We start from the raw sequence: 15,488 nt of genomic DNA on the forward strand, positions 1-15,488 counted from the left end.
GTACCCACAGAAATTTGCTTAGTGAAGACCTGGTATGAAAGTCTAAATCACAGCTTCAATCACTGTTCTAAAATATGAAGTTCTTTTAAATGTAAAATTATATTAAATTTTCAAATTGGACATCAAATAATTCTCTTTCAATTCTACTAACTGACACATTTTTACAGGATTACTATGAAGTCATTTTAGACCCAGAAATATCCAAGTTATTTGTCCATATAAAATCATAAAACCAAATGATACTTCTGAGAGTGGGATCCAAACCCAAATATCCCAGTCTCGCTAAAAGTTAAGAGTCCTTCTGGCTTATATATTTACTCATTTCTACTGATCTCTTCTAATAGACTATTAATTATCTGAAAGCCAACATAACATTTTCTCTACCTTTATTTTTCCTTTTCCCTATCTATTCTCCAACACTCTGTATAATGTTTTGCATACATATCTATTGAAATGAACTGAATTAATCTAAGGTCTTCTCAGAGCCTACCCTAGAATTGGCCCCTTTGTTGAAACACTTACCCAAAAGTTCTACCACCCTACAAGATACCTGGCTCTCCAGCGGAATCTAGACTCCATGTGGTCTAACCTGCATCACTGGGGACTTGTGGCATCTCATGTTAAAATCTGAGGCTCCACTGTTTGTCCTGGGCTTGCAGTACTGGCACGAAGCACCAGGATTCAGCTTTCCCCAGGACATAGCCTTGGTATTGACTTCCATTAACCCTGACCTGCCCAGCAGAAGAGGAGAAACACACCTGGAAAGATAAAGGAAGCCATGAATAACATCATCAATGAACAGACTGGTCATTGTTGTGGAGGTTGGAGACACTGCCACTGCACAGTGGTGGGTTAGAGAGCAAGGACTTCCAAGACCAAGTGGCCTCTGATCCCAATTCAGTTGACTTACAAACTCTATATTCCTTGGCACAATGGGGATGTTACACACACCTGCCTCAGGTGGATGGTTATGAGGACTAAACTAGTTCATATATGTACAGTCCTTAAAAGAGTTCCTGACTTTAAAATTCTCCTAAATAATACCTACTAATATGGGGGATGGAGAAGGCAATGGCACCCCACTCCAGTACTCTTGCCTGGAAAATCCCATGGATGGAGGAGCCTGGTAGGCTGCAGTCCATGGGGTCTCGAAGAGTCGGACACGATTGAGCGACTTCACTTTGACTTTTCACTTTCCTGCATTGGAGAAGGAAATGGCAACCCACTCCAGTGTTCTTGCCTGGAGAATCCCAGGGATGGGGAAGCCTGGTGGCTGCTGTCTATGGGGTCACACAGAGTTGGACACGACTGAAGTGACTTAGCAGCAGCAGCAGCAACATTATGGGGGAGGACACAGGAATCTCAGAACAGTAACAAAATGATGATAATAGTTACTGGGGTTCTTTGAGGGCCTATAATGTATCAGGCATTGTGAGTGTATGTTATACATTTATTGAAAAACAAAATTTACTTTGGTGACATTCTGAAGATAAAGAGCATTATCCCAGAAATAAGTGAATAATGTGCAAGCTTACACTGGTGTTTTCATTACTTAAGGCAGATCCAGATCATGTATTCCCTAAAATGACTCCTCAGATTATTCCCCTTCTTCTCAATCTTTGAGAGAATATATGTTTTTTGTGTTCTTTTCAGGCTTTTTTTTAGCAGCTTCTTGGAATTCTCTTAAGGCATTCCTGCTGCTTCTTGTTCAATATCCCTTTTTATTAGTCTCCTGTATTCCTAGAAATTGTAATTTTTCCCCTTGTTTTCCCTCTGTAAAACCATGAAGCTGAAAAATATCTAGTCTGAGTTAAAACATACCATACCCATGCTAGAACGTAAAAGCACTGCTATTTATATATTCATTTTCACACCATTTAAGTCCCAAAATATTCATTTGTTACAACATATTTAATAATTCTAAACTAAAGTTGCAGGGTAATACAGTTAGGCAATAGAATATTGACTCTAACTTGGTGAAATTCCCCTTTGTCTGATTTTGACGTGAAGTTCAAGGTTTTTTAGAAGAGAAGAGAGAAAGAACTTTTTTTCACATGCAAAGAAAACTTTATATTGTTCCTTGTGCCAAAAGCGTGGTTTCAGGACAACTAACTCCTGGTCCCTCTCTTTCCTACACACAAAGCTCCCTCAGCAGTAGCCCAGAAGTGCACAATTAGTGCAACAGATCACTGGACAGGTTCTGAGTAACAAACAGCCTCACTCAAGAAAGTAAAGCAGAAGATAAAACCTCTGGGAGGGAAGCTTGGGTCTCATCAGCCATCTTGGGTCTCCTGTGAGCTCACAGTCCTCAGAACAGTTCTCTCTGCCTGACTTATCTAAACTGGCTGTCTGTCGTATCCCATAAATCTGTGGAGTGATTAAATTGCACAACCTTTCTCCTCTGTTTGGCTAGATCAATGTCTTAGGAGAAATAATTCACTTTGCTAATTGAGAATAGTCATCTGAAATATTTGAAGCCACCAGGGCTGAGGCAGGGCAGCCTACTGAAGCGCTTGTGTGAGATTCGTGGATCTGGGTTCTCTCTGCCTTTGTTTTGCAAGTGTGTGGCAGTGACATGAGTTAGAAATCTCTAAGAAAGTTCAGAGGGATACCTTTCATGAGCGCATCTTCTCTCCTGCTGTGTTTGGGCTGCTCGAGAGCATCTTTCTGGCTCTACCGCCATCTCATCTTCCTCGTTCATTGTGATGCCCTATCAACATCTATCCTGGGTTCCTGCAGCTGGTCTCATAGTCTTTTTTCATTCATCTTAGATGCAATAAGCACAGTAGCTCCTGCTCTGTCGCTCTCCTACCTGTTTTCCCCACCCTGAAATGACCTTGACTCCGAGACTGGGGCCGGAGTCTGGTTCTTGTCACGTGGCCCGTGTTTCAGCCACTGTAAGTTGTCATCGCTGTCAGAGTCTCCGCCCTCTTTCCCAGTTACATAAGAGGCCACATAATGTCTGCTCCCTCCCAAGCTTTTATTAAACAGAGACAGCCTGAGAAGCCAAGTGGGCAAGAGGTCCATCCCGGAACCACGTCCCCTGGGAGGGTGAGTGGCTGTCTCAGCTCCCTGCTCATGTTGGCAGCTTTAAATACCCGAGGACGACATGTTATGTTTTCAGCCTGAAGGGGCAAAAGAGAAGCAGCCCTTTCAAAATAAGAATTCCCCTGCTGTTTGTTTCATTTTGGAACACAATAAGAACAGACCGAGGACACGACTCCGAGCTGTCAACGCTTCCTCCCCTGCTTCCACAGCACCTTTCATTTGCCAGAAGGAAAAAAAAAAGTTGCTTCAGTTAAACAAGAGTCTCATGAATAGTTAAAATAATTGTTTAGCTTGGATATAAGGCCTTAGGTAAATAGATAATTGCTTGAGACTATGGGCCAGTAAAAGCAGCGTGGCAGGACACCATTCGACCTGTTCCTCAGACCAGTGGCCTCTGCTCCTCCAGGAACCATTGTTACTGAATCATTTCTCTCTTTGCAAGAACATATTGAAGCAATTTAATATCAGAAGGTGTTCCTGAAAGCAGGGAGAAGGAGCAAGACCTTTCTATATAAGAACTTATACTGAAAACGTTCATTTTACCCCATTCAAGCTTTGCTTCAATAAAACTCTCAAGATACAGAATCTTTGTATTTAACTTTTCATGTTGAAAAATTCCTGAAATGCATTGTTAGCCAACTTACAGTCATCCTGACTCTTGCCTCATTAATATTTTTAACAGGATTTTAGCCTTATTTTAAAGCAATGATCTACTATACCTAAAGGCCATTGTTAGGTTGATGAGTACCTGCTTCCCAAGCTGTAATTGTAGTTACAGCCAGAATAACCATTTAACAGAATCTTTCAAGTATGGGTTCTGTAGCTTGTTGCTGTTGCTGTTGATTTGTTTGTTTGGGTATCTTTGCTATCAACATGTTTCACTGTTATTTGTCTCTTTTTCTCAAAAGTGGGATTGCATCATTAAAAAAATTATCTTAATGCAGGAAGAAAGAAAGAATGTGAAAGTGGCTCAGTTGTGTCTGACTCTTTGCGACCCCATGGACTATACAGTCCATGGAATTCTCCAGGCCAAAGAGCTTGAGTAAATTAGTTGCCAGGTCGTTTAAGTTCTGCTGAATAATATTTTTAATAATTGCCTTCCATTTCTTACTTAAAAATAATAGATGTGTTGTTGATCCAGAGCAGGATTTGGTTGTCTTAGTCATACAGTCCATTTCTACTGAAGTGCTATTTGAATAAACATCTATCTGATTGAATCTCGAATTCATCAAGGGGCTGGATTTCCCTGGTATTTAGTTTCCAAGAAAAATGATGAATATATACTTGGTTTATGGGCAAAAACAATCAGAGCATACATTATGCAATAAAAAGTTAATGTTTAACTCTTTATCCAAGTTTTTTATCCTGATACTATAGAAGGATGGTTGGTGAAGAACATGGGGTTTGGAACCAGTTCTGAGTTTAACTCTCCACTCTCTAGCTCTGAGCACAGACAAAATATCAAATTTACATTGGCCTCAGTTTCCTCATTGGTGAATGGTATGCTGTTGCTGCTGCTGCTAAGTCGCTTCAGTCATATCCGACTCTGTGCGACCCCATAGACCGCAGCCCACCAAGTTCCCCCGTCCCTGGGATTCTCCAGGCAAGAACACTGGACTGGGTTGCCATTTCCTTCTCCAGTGCATGAAAGTGAAAAGTGAAAGTGAAGTCGCTCAGTTGTGTCCGACTCTTAGCGACCCCATGGACTGCAGCCCACCAGGCTCCTCCATCCATGGGATCCTAGTTTATCATCCCCTTTTTACACACTCTGCCACCTGGTGCCATCTCCTCACAGTTTCTCTAAACCTAAAGTCTTACAGAATAATGGGTCATCTGTGCCTTAGACTTTCAGATGGACAAATGGAATAAACTCTGGCAGAGGCTTTAAAACCCACATTGATATTAGAAATTTTCTGGGAAAATAATACCATCAGAACTACAAAAGCAGGAGGAACTCTTCGGTAAAACTGAGAAGAAAATACTAGTGAAGAAATGAATTCCAATTGATGAGCCTGAAACCCATAGGAAAAGCCCAAAAGGATGACATAGTATGTAAACAAATCCACAAGCCCAACCAGCTTTGCACCAAATGAAGACAGTCTCATCTCTGCATAGGTTTTCAAGTATGTGTCTCTTACTATCACTTATAAAATATAAATTCATTTAAATGCAGTGCTGAATTTGTTGTATCATTTTAAAATGGGGGCTATGACTTTTTTAACTTTAGAAACCAGGTGTGTACACTTCATAGGGCTAAAAATCAACAGTATTGAGGAGAGATCTTTGCCTATGAAGCTGAACAACCTAGATTTAAGGACTAACCCTGCTAATTGTAAGCTTCAATTCAGTTCAGTTCAGTCGCTCAGTCGTGTCTGACTCTTTGCGACCCCATGAATCACAGCACGCCAGGCCTCCCTGTCCATCACCAACTCCCAGAGTTCACTCAGACTCACGTCCATCAAGTCAGTGACGCCATCCAGCCATCTCATCCTCTGTCGTCCCCTTCTCCTCCTGCCCCCAATCCCTCCCAGCATCAGAGTCTTTTCTAATGAGTCAACTCTTCACATGAGGTGGCCAAAGTACTGGAGTTTCAGCTTTAGCATCATTCCCTCCAAAGAAATCCCAGGGCTGATCTCCTTCAGAATGGACTGGTTGGATCTCCTTGCAGTCCAAGGGACTCTCAAGAGTCTTCTCCAACACCACAGTTCAAAAGCATCAATTCTTTGGCGCTCAGCCTTCTTCACAGTCCAGCTCTCACATCCATACCTGATCACTGGAAAAACTAGACTAGCCTTGACTAGACGGACCTTTGTTGGCAAAGTAATGTCTCTGCTTTTCAATATGCTATCTAGGTTGGTCATAACTTTCCTTCCAAGGAGTAAGCATCTTTTAATTTCATGGCTGCAATCACCATCTGCAGTGATTTTGGAGCCCCCAAAAATAAAGTTTGACACTATTTCCACTGTTTCCCTATCTATTTCTCATGAAGTGATGGGACCGGATGCCATGATCTTCGTTTTCTGAATGTTGAGCTTTAAGCCAACTTTTTTTTTTTTTAATTTAATTTTATTTTTAAACTTTACATAATTGTATTAGTTTTGCCAAATATCAAAATGAATCCGCCACAGGTATACATGTGTTCCCCATCCTGAACCCTCCTCCCTCCTCCCTCCCCATACCATCCCTCTGGGTCGTCCCAGTGCACTAGCCCCAAGCATCCAGTATCGTGCATTGAACCTGGACTGGCATCTCGTTTCATACATGATATTTTACATGTTTCAATCCCATTCTCCCAAATCTTCCCACCCTCTCCCTCTCCCATAGAGTCCATAAGACTGTTCTATACATCAGTGTCTCTTTTGCTGTCTTGTACACAGGGTTATTGTTACCATCTTTCTAAATTCCATATATATGCGTTATTATACTGTATTGGTGTTTTTCCTTCTGGCTTACTTCACTCTGTATAATAAGTCCAGTTTCATCCACCTCATTAGAACTGATTCAAATGTTTTCTTTTTAATGGCCGAGTAATACTCCATTGTGTATATGTACCACAGCTTTCTTATCCATTCATCTGCTGATGGACATCTAGGTTGCTTCCATGTCCTGGCTATTATAAACAGTGCTGCGATGAACATTGGGGTACACGTGTCTCTTTCCCTTCTGGTTTCCTCAGTGTGTATGCCCAGCAGTGGGATTGCTGGATCATAAGGCAGTTCTATTTCCAGTTTTTTAAGGAATCTCCACACTGTTCTCCATAGAGGCTGTACTAGTTTGCATTCCCACCAACAGTGTAAGAGGGTTCCCTTTTCTCCACACCCTCTCCAGCATTTATTATTTGTAGACTTTTGGACCGCAGCCATTCTGACTGGTGTGAAATGGTACCTCATAGTGGTTTTGATTTGCATTTCTCTGATAATGAGTGATGTTGAGCATCTTTTCATGTGTTTGTTAGCCATCTGTATGTCTTCTTTGGAGAAATGTCTATTTAGTTCTTTGGCCCATTTTTTGATTGGGTCATTTATTTTTCTGGAGTTGAGCTGTAGGAGTTGCTTGTATATTTTTGAGATTAGTTGTTTGTCAGTTGCTTCATTTGCTATTATTTTCTCCCATTCTGAAGGCTGTCTTTTCACCTTGCTAATAGTTTCCTTTGATGTGCAGAAGCTTTTAAGGTTAATTAGGTCCCATTTGTTTATTTTTGCTTTTATTTCCAATATTCTGGGAGGTGGGTCATAGAGGATCCTGCTGTGATGTATGTCAGAGAGTGTTTTGCCTATGTTCTCCTCTAGGAGTTTTATAGTTTCTGGTCTTACATTGAGATCTTTAATCCATTTTGAGTTTATTTTTGTGTATGGTGTTAGAAAGTGTTCTAGTTTCATTCTTTTACAAGTGGTTGACCAGATTTCCCAGCACCACTTGTTAAAGAGATTGTCTTTAATCCATTGTATATTCTTGCTTCCTTTGTCAAAGATAAGGTGTCCATATGTGCGTGGATTTATCTCTGGGCTTTCTATTTTGTTCCATTGATCTATATTTCTGTCTTTGTGCCAGTACCATACTGTCTTGATAACTGTTTTAAGCCAACTTTTTCACTCTCCACTTTCGCTTTCATCAAGAGGCTTTTGAGTTCCTCTTCACTTTCTGCCATAAGGGTGGTGTCATCTGCATATCTGAGGTTATTGGTATTTCTCCCGGCAATCTTGATTCCAGCTTGTGTTTCTTCCAGTCCAGCGTTTCTCATGATGTACTCTGCATAGAAGTTAAATAAGCAGGGTGACAATATACAGCCTTGACATACTCCTTTTCCTATTTGGAACCAGTCTGTTGTTCCATGTCCAGTTCTAACTGTTGCTTCCTGACCTGCATACACATTTCTCAAGAGGCAGGTCAGGTGGTCTGGTATTCCTATCTCTTGAAGAATTTTCCACAGTTTATTGTGATCCACACAGTCAAAGGCTTTGACATAGTCAATAAAGCAGAAATACATGTTTTTCTGGAACTCTCTTGCTTTGTCCATGATCCAGCGGATGTTGGCAATTTGATCTCTGGTTCCTCTGCCTTTTCTAAAACCAGCTTGAACATCAGGAAGTTCACGGTTCAAGTATTGCTTAAGCCTGGCTTGGAGAATTTTGAGCATTACTTTACTAGCATGTGAGATGAGTGCAATTGTGCGGTAGTTTGAGCATTCTTTGGCATTGCCTTTCTTTGGGATTGGAATGAAAACTGACCTTTTCCAGTCCTGTGGCAGCTGCTGAGTTTTCCAAATTTGCTGGCATATTGTAAGCTTCAAGCACCCATAAATTCAGGCACTCAAAGTCAATAGGCAAATGGATAAAGAAGATACAGTATATATACACAGTGAAACATTACTTAGTCAATAAAAAGAATACATTCTGCCACTGCAACAACAGGGATGGACCTAGAGAATATTGTGCTCAGTGAAATTAGTCAAACAGAAAACCACAAAAACACTTGACATTACTTATATGTGGAATCTAAAAATTAACAAATAAATATATATAGCAAAACAGAAAGACTCACAGATACAAAAAACAAATTAGTGGTTACCAGAGGGGAATAAGAAGAGGAGGGGGCAAGATATGGGTATGTGATTAAGAGAAACAAACTGCTATGTATAAAATAGAGAAGCAACAAGGATATATTTTATAGCACTGGGAATTATTGTCATCATCCTATAACAACATTTAAAAGAGTATAATCTATTAAAAACACTGAATCACTATACTATATACCTGAAACTAGTATGATATTGTAAAACAACTATACTTCAATAAAGAATAATGAAGTTTAAAAATAAATAAAGTCAGTCTACTGAATGCCTTTAAGGGGCCTGAGACCTGAACTGGGACCAGTAGGGTGAAATAGCAGTCCCTTCACCCTCTTTTCTGAGCCTCTGTTTTCTCACCTATAAAGTAAGAGGAATAATAGTGGTTCTCCTTACAAGGCTATTGTGAAGATCCAAAGAGAGAAACAAGAAAATAAATGTACTATAATGTCTGTGAAAGTGTTTTGTAAACTCTTTAAAGAGTAATAAACATAAGATGTTAAAGACAACCCAAGAAGAGAAAAACTCTTCATGTTTTGCCAGTGGCTTTCCTATAACTAATGACCATCCACCCCAATGAACTTATGAAATGCCAGCATTCTCTTGTTTAATGCAAGATTATACTCATTATATTCATATTTTGAAATGTACTTTTCCATCCTTTCCCTCCTCCTCCCACTTTTCTGTATTCTGTAAATTGTAACATTCTTTAATATCAATATGGCATTACATCAGATTGTACAAACCATTAAGTAAAGCATCAGTATAAAATTCGTAAATCATAAGCCCATGTATATACAAGGCCCATCCGTGGGGAATATTTTAAACAGTCAGTCACATGAGTTATAACTGATGGAGATCTCACCCAGGCCCTGGTAAACTCCAGGAGTTAATGAGAGAAGACTGTTCCTCCTCTTCACTCATAGGTGGAGGCCCTGGTGCCACCTCATGTCTGGGAAAGAGTGGTTTATGGAAGTGGACCCATTACTCCTGGAACTGAAACCTTCCCCAGTTCAAGTCTTTCAGAAATATATTGGGTCTCACGTATTTTTACCTCTCCTCTGATTTCATGTTATATGCACTAATTGGTGGATTTGGTCTTTATATCTAATCTAGTCAATAGAAGACATTCACTTAGAGTCTGCTAAATACTAGACAAGAGGAACTAAAAAGCCTCTTGATGAAGGTGAAAGAGGAGAGTGAAAAAGTTGGCTTATAACTCAACATTCAGAAAATGAAGATCATGGCATCTGGTCTCATCACTTCATGGGAAATAGATGGGGAAACAGTGGAAACAGTATCAGACTTTATTTTGGGGGGCTCCAAAATCACTGCAGATGGTGACTGCAGCCATGAAATTAAAAGACGCTTACTCCTTGGAAGGAAAGTTATGACCAACCTAGATAGCATATTCAAAAGCAGAGACATTACTTTGCCAACAAAAGTCCGTCTAGTCAAGGCTATGGTTTTTCCAGTGATCAGGTATGGATGTGAGAGCTGGACTGTGAAGAAAGCTGAGCGCCAAAGAATTGATGCCTTTGAATTGTGGTGTTGGAAAAGACTCTTGAGAGTCCCTTGGACTGCAAGGAGATCCAACCAGTCCATTCTGAAGGAGATCAGCCCTGGGAGTTCTTTGGAGGGAATGATGCTAAAGCTGAAACTCCAGTACTTTGGCCACCTCACGTGAAGAGTTGACTCATTGGAAAAGCCTCTGATGCTGGGAGGGATTGGGGGCAGGAGGAGAAGGGGACGACAGAGGATGAAATGGCTGGATGGCGTCACTGACTTGATGGACGTGAGTCTGTGTGAACTCCGGAAGTTGGTGATGGACAGAGAGGCCTGGCGTGGAGAAAGCGATGGCACCCCACTCCAGTACTCTTGCCTGGAAAATCCCATGGACGGAGGAGCCTGGTAGGCTGCAGTCCATGGGGTCGCGAAGAGTCGGACACGACTGAGCGACTTCACTTTGACTTTTCACTTTCCTGCATTGGAGAAGGAAATGGCAACCCACTCCAGTGTTCTTGCCTGGAGAATCCCAGGGATGGGGGAGCCTGGTGGGCTGCCGTCTATGGGGTTGCATAGAGTCGGACACGACTGAAGCAACTTAGCAGTAGCAGCAGTAGCAGGGAGGCCTGGTGTGCTGTGATTCATGGGGTCGAAAAGAGTCGGACACGACTGAGCGACTGAACTGAACTGAACTGTTGTCTGAAATACCAGACAACACACAAAGCACTATGGAGAAATACAGAACACAAAATATGATCCCAGCTTTGCAGGTGTGTAGAAGGAAGTAAAACCAGCATTTATTTGCAGGCAGCAAGTGTTATTTTAGATTCTCCAACCAATGGACTTTGAAGTGAGGCAACTGAGGCTCAGAGAAATAAATTTTCCAATATCACACAGGTAGCAAGTATCTGAGCTAAGTTTATCCAAGGTCTACCTTGTTCTAATGTTACTGAAGCTGAAGCTCCAATACTTTGGCCACATGATATGAAGAGCTGACTCATTGGAAAAGACCCTGATTCTGGGAAAGATTGAAGGCAGGAGGAGAAGGGGACAGCAAAGGATGAGATGGTTAGATAGCAGCACTGACTCAATGGACATGAATTTGAGAAAGTCTGAGAGATAGTGAAGGACAGAGGAGCCTGGTGGGCTACAGTCCATGGAGTCACAAAGAGTCAGACATGACTTAGCAACTGAACAACAACAAATGAATAAGTACTGGAAACATTTAGCACCTGTAAAGGTGGCGCTAATGGTAAAGGACCTGTCTGCCAATGCAGGAGACATAAGAGACATGGGTTCGATCCCTGGGTCGAGAAGATCCCCTGGAGGAGGGCAGGGAAACCCATTCCAGTATTCCTGCATGGAGAATCACATGGACAAAGAAGCTTGGCGAGTCGGACACTACTAAAGCGATTTAACACACACTAGCAACTTTACATATTGAGTGTCTAAAGTACTAGGACCTCGATGGGCCCTGGCAGATTCTAAGGCAGGTCAAATGATACAACCTGAGAAGCAAAGAAGGTGGATGCCAGTCAGAGAAAAAAATAAAATAAAAATAAAAACCTCTGCTGGACCAAGAGAATCAGAACTGTGGGTAATTAAAACTTCTAATTAGAATAAAATCTCTAATCCCAGCATACGATTTGTCCTCCAGATTAAGATGCTTCATCTTTATGGCAATAGGAAGAATAAAAAAACTATGGGAACTTTGTAAATTACCAAAATGTTCAGAGACCTATCTTCCAGACGATATAACGGCACGCTGCTTCACTGGTTAGAATATTGCCAAGTCCATTACGCTCAGCATTCGTTAAATATCCCTTTCCACATAGCTCTCTCTTAAACAAGGTGAATGGAATCATTTTTCTCCTGATATTTGGTGTTGGTTCCAGTGACATAAGTGGGTAAGAGGATTTACAGAGGAAAAGTGAATACACTTGGCAACGTTTTCAAACATTTGTTTGGATTTTGTTTTCTAGGAGATGTACGACTGAGGGGTCAGACGGGGGTTCCTGCTGAACGCCGCGGCTCCTACCCATTCATCGACTTCCGCCTCCTTAACAGTGAGTAATCAAGTGTACCTGGAAAGGAACAAACGTTTCCTTTAAAAAAAAAAAAAAATGCTCACTTCCCTCTGAACTTCAAAACCCTCGGAGGTCTGCCTTCCTTCCTCTGTGTCTCCCCTCCCAATTGCAAATTAACCCTTGGTCTTTAGATTTCCTTCATAGTGAAGTCATTCCGCCCAGCCCTACCTCTCAGAGCTTGGGTGGCAGTGGGGTGTCCAATGAAGTCGTGTCAGCTTGAAAAACGTAAATCTTCAAAACAATGAAGCCCTATACAAGGAAACGATTCCGTTCACTATCCAGGACATTCTCTCCACCTTCAGCCAGGATGAGACCAGATGAGATTCTATTTTATTTTAAAAACTCCACAGGGAAACCTATTCTACCACTGCCCTTAGTAACCATCCATTATCTAATTTCCCTTCTTTATCTAATCTAAGTCTCTGAGGTCCCTTCTTGCAGTTCTACCAGTTCTTCTGGTAGAACTCTTCATCATGGCAAAGTCGTTTCAGTCTAGACTTGCTGCTGCTTCCTCCATTATGACTACTTAAGAAGTTCATTTATTGCTACCTTTCCACTTTCTATTTTATTCCTCTTTTGTAGATTTGCTCAACCTCTGGCTCATAATTCTCTTAATCTCAGGTTCCTCTGGAAACCCAAACCAGTAACAGTCACCACTCCAGGTTTCATGTCTTTTATTACAATCATCCTTCACTTTGGACTTGGGGGGTAGGGAATGAAGAGAAATGAATATATTTCACAACTTACTTCAAGGTTTTCAGTATTTGGTTCTCATATCTCTTCCCATCCATAAATTTCAAAGTGCTGGGTTGTACCCACAAAGTATTACTTTTCTTTGGCATAAACAAGCTTAACTCAAGATGTAATTTGATTTATCTTGACCCCTGAAAATTACTAGAAGAAACTGGAACTTGCTATTTCTGATCCTTAGATCCTCCCAAGATCAATGAAGGATGGACAGGAGTGTATTTCTCCTGGCTTGTTCACTTCCCATATCAGTGTGCAATATCTGTTTTTGCAGTTCTTTCAGAGACACAGAGATTTGGAGTAACTCTTTCCATACTACAGACAACCTCCCTCACCCATTCCCCCCAAATTGCATTTTAGAGGATAGAATCCAAGTCACTAGACTAATGCAATTTTGGTCACAGCCTATGAAGAGCTCCAACAGTGTCTCTTGTTGTTGCTGTTGTTGTTTAGTCACTGTTGTGTTTGACTCTTTGAAACCCCATGGACTGTAGTCTCCAGGTTCCTCTGTTCATGGGATTTCCCAGCCAAGAATACTGGAGTGGGTTGCCATTTCCTCCTCCAAGGGATCTTCCTGACCCAGGGTTCAAACCCACATCTTCTGCTTTGGCAGGCAGATTCTTTACTGCTGAGCCACCAGGGAAGCCAACAGTGTCTCTTAACCCCTCCTTATAACCCTGAATGGGTTGTTCCAGCTACCCATGGAAGTTACCCCTTGAGACAGCCTCTAACCTGTATGGATTTCCAGGTCCCAGGCATATGGCTTCACCAAGGAGTATAGGGATGAGCAAGGGCCTAATTTACTGTCCCATGTAGACCAGGACCCTCAACAGCACCACATACTGAGGGTTAGAGGCAGAAAATAACCAAAAAACCTCTTTTCAATAGTAAATGAGATGTTATGTCATGGGTTCTAATATACAGGATGAACAAAATAGGAAAATAGGAGACATTTCCCCCTATAATTCCAAGGTTCCAAATGATAAACTCTTTTTTAAAATTTATTTATTCTAGTATTAATGAGCAACATCAACTGCTAATAATGGTTATCTTTGCAGGTGGAACTATGGAATATTTAACTGTCTACATCTTAGGCTTCTGTAACACTTAGATTTTTCAACACATTGTTTTACTTTTTTAAGCTGAAAAAATTGGAATGTAGAAAAAATTTCAACAGAAAGTCAATGTAGATAATATTTCATTGTTATATTATTCACAATATAATAGATCATCTGTAACCAGGTGCTTTTCTGTCTTCCCTCTGCTGTGGATCTGCCAGGATCTTCCTGGCACCTAGACCCAACCTTAGCCTCCTTCCCCTGACCCAGGCTGCTCTCTGTCCTCCATCCCTATTTCACCTCGCCTGTTGTGCGTGACCTCCCACCCATTGAGTGGCAGTGTTGGCCATCCATCTTATAATTCCCTTTCTCGTCTGTTTGCACTCCACTCTGACAACCGTTTCACTCATTTCTTTTTATCAGTAACATATGCTAAGGCAATATTAATTTGTCTTTGCTGTACTTTGTTTTATAAGTTATCTCAATTTTTCTCCTAGATACAAAAAAACCTCATCCCTACATAGACTCCAAGTTCCTAAATGATATTCTCTTGATAGTTGTTGACCTTTTAGTAGCTTCTGTTAACTTACTGAATAAAGGGTCTCCTCAAAAAGATAATATTAAATAATTATAAATGTCAGTCATCCTCTTCATTTAACTGAGCAGCTCAGACAGAACTGAAGCCCTCTGAGACTTTTCCTTATTTGTGATACTACCCATTCCATTATCTAGAAGCAGTGACATTATTGTGGTCACTCTCCACAGTTTCCTTGGTCTACAACTAAAGCAGCTTGTCACTAAGTAGCAGCAGATGTGTGGCTATCTGTGTTATACAGAGTCACATAGGATATATGTGTCATATCTCCTACTGCCTTATAGTATACAATCTACTTAATTCTCTTTGATCTCATCCTTGTCCATGTTGTGGTATGCCTGAGTTGTTAGTGTCTGCTTTCCACCTAAAGGGAAGCATTTTAAATATAACTTTATAAAAAATGTAAAATAAACCCCTAAGAATATTTTGGGACTTCCTCCAAAAACTTTTAGTTTTACCAGCTGATTCCAATTCTACACCATAAGTACCAAATTCAAGTGATTTTTTTTAAATGTAATTTACCTTAATTTTGAGTCAAATTATCCAAGAATAGGCACAGACCCATTTTCCTCAAGTGCCTTCAGTTCTGTAAACTCTCCCAAGAATCTCATCTAGGACTTACCAAAAAAAAAAAAAAAAATACAGGTAAAACTATCACCATAACCTCTCTTCCCTGTGTCTGCATCCCTGCAACCTTCCTCCTATAAGACTTCTTGAGAACCACATGGCTGCCATTCCCTGTCCAGTGTGTCCTTGACAGCTTACCCTCTACCACCCACCTCAGCTATGCCTTGAATGGCTGAGACATGCACAAGCAAAAACATGCACTAAGTAGTAAGATCCATGTACTTCTCCCATTAGCCACAACCCCAACCTGTCAC

The 15,488-nt window shown here is 41.0% G+C and overlaps 1 protein-coding gene across 4 annotated transcripts in view; it reads left to right on the top strand.

The window, feature by feature from the left end:
• The window catches only part of PDE7B (phosphodiesterase 7B), a 379,394-nt gene that overhangs the window by 276,441 nt on the left and 87,465 nt on the right, over nucleotides 1-15,488 (top strand). For all 4 annotated transcript variants that reach the window (XM_061428070.1, XM_061428069.1, XM_061428068.1 and 1 more), the window contains one exon: nucleotides 12,103-12,186. In XM_061428070.1, coding sequence (XP_061284054.1) covers nucleotides 12,103-12,186 — 84 coding nt within the window. The remainder of the gene's footprint in view (nucleotides 1-12,102; nucleotides 12,187-15,488) is intronic.

This window comes from Bos javanicus, chromosome 9 (genome assembly GCF_032452875.1).
Source record: "Bos javanicus breed banteng chromosome 9, ARS-OSU_banteng_1.0, whole genome shotgun sequence".
Classification (NCBI taxonomy): domain Eukaryota; kingdom Metazoa; phylum Chordata; class Mammalia; order Artiodactyla; family Bovidae; genus Bos; species Bos javanicus.